At 46.6% G+C, this 10,145-nt stretch overlaps 2 protein-coding genes across 2 annotated transcripts in view; one reads left to right on the forward strand and one right to left on the reverse strand.

Moving 5' to 3' along the window:
- Nucleotides 1-7,686, forward strand: part of osgepl1 (O-sialoglycoprotein endopeptidase-like 1) — a 43,796-nt gene extending 36,110 nt beyond the window's left edge. The window contains exon 5 of the mRNA XM_061926243.2: nt 7,091-7,686. Coding sequence (XP_061782227.1) covers nt 7,091-7,174 — 84 coding nt within the window. The 3' untranslated portion in view covers nt 7,175-7,686. The remainder of the gene's footprint in view (nt 1-7,090) is intronic.
- Nucleotides 1-7,920, reverse strand: part of fkbp7 (FKBP prolyl isomerase 7) — a 26,572-nt gene extending 18,652 nt beyond the window's left edge. Inside the window, exon 1 of the mRNA XM_061926245.2 lies at nt 7,680-7,920. Within this exon, the coding sequence (XP_061782229.1) occupies nt 7,680-7,876 (197 nt within the window). The 5' untranslated portion in view covers nt 7,877-7,920. The remainder of the gene's footprint in view (nt 1-7,679) is intronic.
- Nucleotides 7,921-10,145: the final 2,225 nt, after the last annotated feature.

A 10,145-nucleotide genomic window follows, 5' to 3' on the forward strand; every position in this document is an offset into this window, starting at 1 on the left:
GAAATCTCCATCTCCATAGAGCAGGTCAGCAGCAGGAAGCATGAAGTGCTCTAAAACTTGCTGGTAGACGGCTGCGTTGACCCTGGATCTCAGGAAACAGAGTGCACCGACACCAGCAGATGACATGGCACCCCAAACCATCACTGATGGTGGAAACTTTACACTAGACATCAGGCAACGTGGATCCTGTGCCTCTCCTGTCTTCCTCCAGACTCTGGGACCTCGATTTCCAAAGGAAATGCAAAATTTGCATGGTTGGGTGATGGTTTGGGGTGCCATGTCATCTGCTGGTGTCGGTCCACTCTGTTTCCTGAGATCCAGGGTCAACGCAGCCGTCTACCAGCAAGTTTTAGAGCACTTCATGCTTCCTGCTGCTGACCTACCTGTATATATATATATATATATATATTGTGTGGCGGGCACTAGGACCATGCTCACACTCAGCAGAATGGGTGTGGTTTGTGTGTCTTCTTGGGCACACTGTTAAAGTGCATATTTTGTATTATATTGCATTCTCATGTTGGCAGTCTTACAATAAAGACCTGAGAGAAACAACGCTGTGTTTCTTGCATTTGCCACATTGGTGACCCCGACAATGTTTCACGCAGAAGAGGAAGCAGTGTCTTCATCGGCCATGTCGTCCCAACTTCAGCAACCTGCATTACCCGCGGGGACAAAGCTTCCGGAGTTCTGGCAGAGCAACCCGGCATCATGGTTCCAGCACATCGAGGCACTTTTCCACCTGCGAGGAATCGCCGGCGACGACTCCCGGTATTACTTGGTCGTAACAGCCCTCGACCAGGCGACCACTCACCGCGCAATGCAGCTGTTGCGAACGCCTCCACAGCGCGACAAGTACGCTGCACTAAAGAATCTTCTACTTCGGAGATTCACTCTAACTGACGCTGAGAGAGCACATAGACTTCTTTCACTGCCGGGCTTGGGCGATAGCACCGCCGTGGATTTAATGGACAGTATGCTGTCGCTGCTGGGCTCCGAGGAGGGCGGGTTCATTTTCCCGCATCTTTTCTTGCGGCAGCTACCACCTGCGGCCCGTGCGGTGCTAGCTAACTCCACTTCTTTGGCCTCCGGCGATTACCGGGGCTTGGCTGAAGAAGCTGACCGGGTGCTTCTGGCTTCCAGACGGTTTGCCGTGCAGAGCGTAGAAGCGCCTCCCCTGCAGACGATGGAGAACGCGGACCCAGCGGTAGTGGCGGGAGTCGCTACCCGGAAAAGGCGCGAAGCGAGCCAGTGCTTCTTCCATCAACGATTTGGCGCCAAAGCGCGACGGTGTGTTCCTCCATGCTCCTTCACGGCCCCGGGAAACCCCAACGCCGGCGTTCAGTAGCGGCTGTGGGCGCCGGCGAAGCAAGCGAGCTGCTCTTCATCGCCGACTCATCGTCAAGGAGACGTTTCCTGGTGGACTCCGGTTCGCAAGTCAGCCTGTTACCTGCCACGGACGCGGACAAGGCGACAGGTGGATGCGGGCCGCTGCTGAATGCCGCCAACGGCTCGTCATTGACACTTTTGGCTCCAGGTTGGTGACTGTGTGCTTCCATGGACGCAAATTCCAGTGGGATTTTGTCATCGCCGCCATCACGGTCCCCATTATTGGCGCAGATTTTCTGTGTGCTAATGGACTGCTTGTTGATGTTGCTAACCGCCGATTGATTGATGCTGTGTCTTTTTCAACTTTTACATGTCAGGCGGGGGGACTTGGACCGTTAACACACGCTAATTATTTGGTATCTGGTGACGTTTTTCAGCGTTTGCTGGCGGATTTTCCGTCATTAATCACTCCCGCTTTTTCTACCGCGGACACTAAACACGGTGTTGAACATTTCATTCCCACGGTGGGCCCGCCAGTTTTTGCGTGCGCGCGCCGTCTTGACGCGGCTAAATCGACCATTGCTAAAGAGGAGTTTGCTACTATGGAGCGTTTAGGCATAGTTAGGCGTTCTAATAGCCCGTGGGCCTCGCCTTTGCACATGGTGCCTAAGTCAGACGGTTCCTGGCGGCCGTGTGGGGATTTTCGCCGCCTTAACAACATCACAACGCACGACCGCTACCCTATTCCGCATATCCAGGACTTTTCGGCGCGCCTGGCTGGCGCCGCCATTTTCTCGAAGGTAGACTTAGTTCGTGGTTATCACCAGGTGCCGGTGCGTGCTGAGGACGTGCCCAAGACCGCAGTAATAACCCCGTTTGGGCTTTTTGAGTTCCTGCGTATGCCTTTTGGCCTGAAGGGGGCAGCACAAACCTTTCAGAGATTAATGGACTCAGTTTTGCGCGGCCTCAATTTTGTGTTTGTTTATCTCGACGACATTTTGGTGGCGAGTCCTTCAGCCGAGGAGCACCAGGCACACCTAACACAAGTGTTCACGCGTCTAGACGAGCACGGCCTGATCGTCAATCCTTCTAAATGTCAGTTTGGGCTGTCAGAGATCGATTTTTTAGGTCACCGTATTTCGTCACTGGGTGCGATCCCTTTGCCTTCGAAAGTGCAAGTGGTGGCAGATTTTCCTCGCCCCTCCACTGTCAAAGCTCTGCAGGAATTTTTGGGCATGATTAATTTTTATAATCGATTCCTTCCTCGCGCTGCCCACCTCCTGCAGCCTCTTTATGGTGCCTTACGGAACAAAAAGGCCAGCGATTCCATCGAATGGACTCCTCAGCGAGTCCAAGCTTTTCATAGGGCTAAATCCGCGCTCGCAGAGGCTGCTCTCCTCGCCCACCCTGTTTCCGCGGCACCCGTGGCTTTGACAACGGACGCGTCTGATGTCGCCGTGGGTGCTGTGGTCGAGCAGCGGGTGGCGAATGTATGGCAGCCCCTTGCGTTCTTCAGTCGTAAACTGCGAGATAACGAGCGGAAGTACAGTGTATTTGACCGAGAGTTGTTGGCACTGTATCTTGCAACACGCCATTTTCGTTTTCTGTTGGAAGGTCGGTCCTTCACGGCTTTTGTTGACCACAAACCCCTGACGTTTGCCATGTCAAAGGTCACAGAGCCTTGGTCAGCCCGTCAGCAGCGTCACTTGTCGGCCATCTCTGAGTTCACTACGGACATTCAGCATGTGGCCGGTAAGGCCAACCCTCTGGCTGACTGTCTCTCACGCGTACTCGTGTGTCCCGTGCAGCTCGGTTTAGATTTTTCGGGAATGGCCGCTGACCAGCCCGACGACCCCGACATCCGTGCACTAAAAACTGAAGGTACGGCGCTTGTGCTCGAGGAGGTGGTGGTTCAGGATGGCAGTCCCGCCCTCCTCTGCGATGTTTCCATTGGCCGCCCTCGGCCGGTTGTCCCAGTAGACTGGCGCCGCCGGGTTTTTGACGCAATACACTCCCTGTCGCACCCTGGCGTTCGGGCTTCCGTCAAGTTGGTTGGTGCCAAGTTTGTTTGGCCTGGCCTTAAGAAGGATGTTAGGCAGTGGGCAGCCGCATGCGTGGCATGGGGCTGAGTGGCGGGCACTAGGACCATGCTCACACTCAGCAGAATGGGTGTGGTTTGTGTGTCTTCTTGGGCACACTGTTAAAGTGCATATTTTGTATTATATTACATTCTCATGTTGGCAGTCTTACAATAAAGACCTGAGAGAAACAACGCTGTGTTTCTTGCATTTGCCACAATATATATATATATATATATATATATATATATATATATATATATATATATGTATGTATGTATATATATATATATGTGTATGTATGTATGTATTTATATGTATATATATGTGTATGTATGTATTTATATGTATATACAGGTAAAAGCCAGTAAATTAGAATATTTTGAAAAACTTGATTTATTTCAGTAATTGCATTCAAAAGGTGTAACTTGTACATTATATTTATTCATTGCACACAGACTGATGCATTCAAATGTTTATTTCATTTAATTTTGATGATTTGAAGTGGCAACAAATGAAAATCCAAAATTCCGTGTGTCACAAAATTAGAATATTACTTAAGGCTAATACAAAAAAGGGATTTTTAGAAATGTTGGCCAACTGAAAAGTATGAAAATGAAAAATATGAGCATGTACAATACTCAATACTTGGTTGGAGCTCCTTTTGCCTCAATTACTGCGTTAATGCGGCGTGGCATGGAGTCGATGAGTTTCTGGCACTGCTCAGGTGTTATGAGAGCCCAGGTTGCTCTGATAGTGGCCTTCAACTCTTCTGCGTTTTTGGGTCTGGCATTCTGCATCTTCCTTTTCACAATACCCCACAGATTTTCTATGGGGCTAAGGTCAGGGGAGTTGGCGGGCCAATTTAGAACAGAAATACCATGGTCCGTAAACCAGGCACGGGTAGATTTTGCGCTGTGTGCAGGCGCCAAGTCCTGTTGGAACTTGAAATCTCCATCTCCATAGAGCAGGTCAGCAGCAGGAAGCATGAAGTGCTCTAAAACTTGCTGGTAGACGGCTGCGTTGACCCTGGATCTCAGGAAACAGAGTGGACCGACACCAGCAGATGACATGGCACCCCAAACCATCACTGATGGTGGAAACTTTACACTAGACTTCAGGCAACGTGGATCCTGTGCCTCTCCTGTCTTCCTCCAGACTCTGGGACCTCGATTTCCAAAGGAAATGCAAAATTTGCATGGTTGGGTGATGGTTTGGGGTGCCATGTCATCTGCTGGTGTCGGTCCACTCTGTTTCCTGAGATCCAGGGTCAACGCAGCCGTCTACCAGCAAGTTTTAGAGCACTTCATGCTTCCTGCTGCTGACCTGCTCTATGGAGATGGAGATTTCAAGTTCCAACAGGACTTGGCGCCTGCACACAGCGCAAAATCTACCCGTGCCTGGTTTACGGACCATGGTATTTCTGTTCTAAATTGGCCCGCCAACTCCCCTGACCTTAGCCCCATAGAAAATCTGTGGGGTATTGTGAAAAGGAAGATGCAGAATGCCAGACCCAAAAACGCAGAAGAGTTGAAGGCCACTATCAGAGCAACCTGGGCTCTCATAACACCTGAGTAGTGCCAGAAACTCATCGACTCCATGCCACGCCGCATTAACGCACATCATCTGCAAAAAGCAGAGACCTAATCTTGCAGCCACCAAACCAGATCCCCTCAACGCCTTGACTGCGCCTAGAAATTCTGTCCATAAAAGTTATGAACAGAATCGGTGACAAAGGGCAGCCTTGGCGGAGTCCAACCCTCACTGGAAACGTGTCCGACTTACTGCCGGCAATGCGGACCAAGCTCTGACACTGATCATACAGGGAGCGGACCGCCAAAATCAGACAGTCCGATACCCCATACTCTCTGAGCACTCCCCACAGGACTTCCCGAGGGACACGGTCGAATGCCTTCTCCAAGTCCACAAAACACATGTAGACTGGTTGGGCAAACTCCCATGCACCCTCAAGGACCCTGCCGAGAGTATAGAGCTGGTCCACAGTTCCACGACCAGGACGAAAACCACACTGTTCCTCCTGAATCCGAGGTTCGACTATCCGGCGTAGCCTCCTCTCCAGTACACCTGAATAGACCTTACCGGGAAGGCTGAGGAGTGTGATCCCACGATAGTTAGAACACACCCTCCGGTTCCCCTTCTTAAAGAGAGGAACCACCACCCCGGTCTGCCAATCCAGAGGTACCGCCCCCGATGTCCACGCGATGCTGCAGAGTCTTGTCAACCAAGACAGCCCCACAGCATCCAGAGCCTTAAGGAACTCCGGGCGGATCTCATCCACCCCCGGGGCCTTGCCACTGAGGAGCTTTTTAACTACCTCAGCAACCTCAGCCCCAGAAATAGAAGAGTCCACCACAGATTCCCCAGGCACTGCTTCCTCATAGGAAGACGTGTTGGTGGGATTGAGGAGGTCTTCGAAGTATTCCCTCCACCGATCCACAACATCCGCAGTCGAGGTCAGCAGAACACCATCCTCGCCATACACGGTGTTGATAGTGCACTGCTTCCCCTTCCTGAGGCGGCGGATGATGGTCCAGAATCGCTTCGAAGCCGTCCGGAAGTCGTTTTCCATGGCTTCCCCGAACTCCTCCCATGTCCGAGTTTTTGCCTCCGCAACCGCTGAAGCCGCACACCGCTTGGCCTGTCGGTACCTGTCCACTGCCTCAGGAGTCCTATGAGCCAAAAGAACCCGATAGGACTCCTTCTTCAGCTTGACGGCATCCCTCACCGCCGGTGTCCACCAACGGGTTCTAGGATTACCGCCACGACAGGCACCAACTACCTTGCGGCCACAGCTCCAATCAGCTGCCTCGACAATAGAGGTGCGGAACATGGTCCACTCGGACTCAATGTCCAGCACCTCCCTCGTGACATGTTCAAAGTTCTTCCGGAGGTGGGAATTGAAACTCTCTCTGACAGGAGACTCTGCCAGACGTTCCCAGCAAACCCTCACAATGCGTTTGGGCCTGCCAGGTCTGTCCGGCATCCTCCCCCACCATCGCAGCCAACTCACCACCAGGTGGTGATCGGTTGAAAGCTCCGCCCCTCTCTTCACCCGAGTGTCCAAAACATGAGGCCGCAAATCCAATGACACAACTACAAAGTCGATCATGGAACTGCGGCCTAGGGTGTCCTGGTGCCAAGTGTACATATGGACACCCTTATGTTCGAACATGGTGTTCATTATGGACAATCTGTGACGGGCACAAAAGTCCAATAACAGAACACCCTATATATATATATATATATATGTGTGTCTTTTATTTTTTTACACAAACTTTTGTTTGTATTTTGACAAAAAAAGTGCCAACAAATTCAATATGATGTGGTCACGATATAATTTTAAATAATCATATAGCCATCATTATTCACTTAAATATGATTAGAAATATGTCAAGTTTTCCTTTACTTCAGCGTCTGAAGTAGAAATGAGCTCATTTCTGGTATGATTATCATTAGCGGGTAATATGAAATATAATAAAACATCATTATAATTATGATTTTATTACTATCAGTGCAACTTCTGGAGGTTAAATCGCCCCTGTTTTTAAAACCTAATGACACTTGTTTCCAACTTTAATCAAGGGTCTTTGAATGTACCACAGTTACGTGCAATGAGAAACAAAAGTAAAACTTGTACATAACTTTCTAATATGCTTCCACAGATAGATGCATCATATTGTTACCTGTCTTCTATCACCTCGGCCTTGTCCCAAAGTGTTGGTGCTGTGCGTAAAGGTGAGCTTTGATGACGTTATGACGTCTGTGTTCCATGCTAGGTTTGCTTCTATGCAGGTGGAACAAACCATTTTGTACTTTTTTGACAGGTGGTGTAGGTAGATGTTCTTCATTTGATTTAAGCAACCTTATTTTTGAAATTTCACAGCTTTATTAATTTTATGTTTGCATGAATGATGTATTCAAATAGCAGGGGAAAAAAAGATAACTTTACAGAAGCCCTGTGTTTGGTCCTCGACGACCCTGTCCGAAGATACAGTATTATGTTAAAAAAAAAACCATCACGCTCCGTTTTGATTGACAGTAAAAGAGATGTATTCATTTAATAAAGCGTTTAGCCAATTGGCTTGGTAGGACTTGATTGTATCTTTTCCACCAAAGGAGACCGAAGTTATAGCTCGAGTGCCAAAGAGTTAGTTGTGATCAAACAGGCTTTAAGAAAGTTAAAGTTACTAAAGATGAACTTCTGCGAGTAAACTTGGAGGTTTTTTGTTTTTTTTCCCCCGCCCCACAAACCTGCAATAGAACTGCGAACCATCTTCGGCGAGGAAGCCATCGTAGTGAACGTTCATCAGATCTCCTTTCTTGCTTTTTCTCTCGCATGGTTCTGCTCGGAGCACAACTTGGATCTTCACCTCCTCGTCCTGCTGTGCTGCAGTACGAACACTCATAGACACGCACAGGACCACCGTGCACAACAACAACTTCAACATCTTGTCGTCCTGCTGCTGCAGTCGTGGCAACTGGAGGTGGCTGGGTCGACTCAAGTGGAGTTGTAATCGATATAACGGCAGTATCGGCCTTGGGTCGATACTAGCCTGGTGATATCGTTTTCTTCCAGTTCTCCTCCGTGTTTATTTCGGCAAATATTTTTGTTGTTGGGTAAATTGATTGTATTTTCCTATTTAAAACTAAAGTCATTGGACAAAATAGTGTTTTGAATGAGAGCCAATAGTAGTAGTTTTTGCTCACTTATTTTGTTCAAACAAGGAACAAGCAGGAGGAAATGGATGGGTGGAATTATATGAAATGAAAATGAATCATCAATGATCTGTAAAAATGTTCAAGTAAAAAGAGTTGTGTACGTTTTGGTTACAAAATTGTGTTTTCATGAATTGGAATTGAAAAAAATGTAATGTTATTTTTGAAACACAAAAAATATACAACTGAAAAACAAAAGTGTTTTACTATTCATGTGTCGAAAAACAAGAATGATATCTAAATATTAAATCTATACGTTTAAAGGCAGGCTAAAACGTCAATGTTTTTTTGTCCGGGCCAGTCCGCCAAAAAACAACGTCCGGTTCCGGTGTCAAGTATTAAAAACATGTTTTTTGTTTCAGCAGTCTAACGATTTGAATTTTTTGTTATATGAAATATATACAAATGAAACAGTTTTTCGATCTAGTCTTCTTCGACACTGGAAAGGAGGAACGCTTTGTTTTTCAATTCGTTGTGTGTCTTTCAAAATAAAAGTCAAATAAAATAACAGTTTTTGTTTTTCAATTCCCTATTATGAAAATAAAATCGAACGACGAACTGTATTTAGGATATTTACATTATGGTATTATTTGTAGTTTATTTTTTGTAGCATTGTGAATGTTATTATATTATTATTAATGTTGATTAGTTTTATTTATATTTAATTTATTTATAGTTTCTACATCTTTATGTGTGGACTGGGTATTGGGGTTGATACCAAAATGCGTAGTTTTGCCAACCGCGAGCCGCAACTTGTTCCTATGACGTTTGAGAGGGCGGACATTTATTGTATTTAGTGTTCAACCCTACTACAATTCTTCCCCTTACAGTACAGTAAATAACAAAAACTTTCTATATAATAATAAACAATCTACTCAAGTCTGAAGAGACTGAAATAACTGGAATTAAGTACAAGGCATGGCATCCAATTTAATTTCATGCAATGCTTGAAGCATGACAGGTTTTTTCTATAATTAAGCATTATAAAATATACTACAGTACTAATAATGTATATGTTGTAATATAATGTTGTTTTCCCCACACTACCATAGTGCCTGTGTTATTAATAACAAACAAGAAGGCAGTTCACTTTAAAACATAAGACATCTAAAATGTTAAAAATAATGTATCTTTTGAAAAGCCATTTTCTATGTTTTTAAATAAAAAATATATTTTTTAAGTAAACGTTTATTTAAAACACTGAGGAAGGTTTTGTCTGATACCACTGGCAGACTCGCGCAAAGCTCTTTGTGTAAAACTTCACCATATATAGAGATATCCACTGATGTCACCAATTGGAAAAACATAATAAATCTGGCAAATTCCAAACGGCTCGTTCAGAGGAAGTATGAAGGAAGTCAAAATTGTTTGATAAATATCTCTGCCATGCCTCCATGATTTGATTTCAAAATTTCTGGACTAATACAGATCCCAAATACACAACAATAAGGTGCCAATAGGTAATAAAAGTAAATTTTGCATAATAGGTTCCGTTTAAAGCAGACAAGAAGCAATTGCAAATTAATATTTGCTTTGATGAAGCAGCCGAGTGTGAAGCGACTGGGATGGGAATCAGCACCTCCAAGTCCGAGTCCATGGTTCTCTCCCGGAAAAGGGTGGAGTGCCATCTCCGGGTTGGGGAGAAGATCTTGCCCCAAGTGGAGGAGTTCAAGTACCTCGGAGTCTTGTTCACGAGTGGGGGAAGAGTGGATCGTGAGATCGACAGGCGGATCGGTGCGGCGTCTTCAGTAATGCGGACGCTGTATCGATCCGTTGTGGTGAAGAAGGAGCTGAGCCGGAAGGCAAAGCTCTCGATTTACCGGTCAATCTACGTTCCCATCCTCACCTATGGTCATGAGCTTTGGGTCATGACCGAAAGGACAAGATCACGGGTACAAGCGGCCCAAATGAGTTTCCTCCGCCGAGTGGCGGGACTCTCCCTTAGAGATAGGGTGAGAAGCTCTGTCATTCGGGGGGAGCTCAAAGTAAAGCCGCTGCTCC

This window comes from Nerophis lumbriciformis, linkage group LG31 (assembly GCF_033978685.3).
Source record: "Nerophis lumbriciformis linkage group LG31, RoL_Nlum_v2.1, whole genome shotgun sequence".
Classification (NCBI taxonomy): domain Eukaryota; kingdom Metazoa; phylum Chordata; class Actinopteri; order Syngnathiformes; family Syngnathidae; genus Nerophis; species Nerophis lumbriciformis.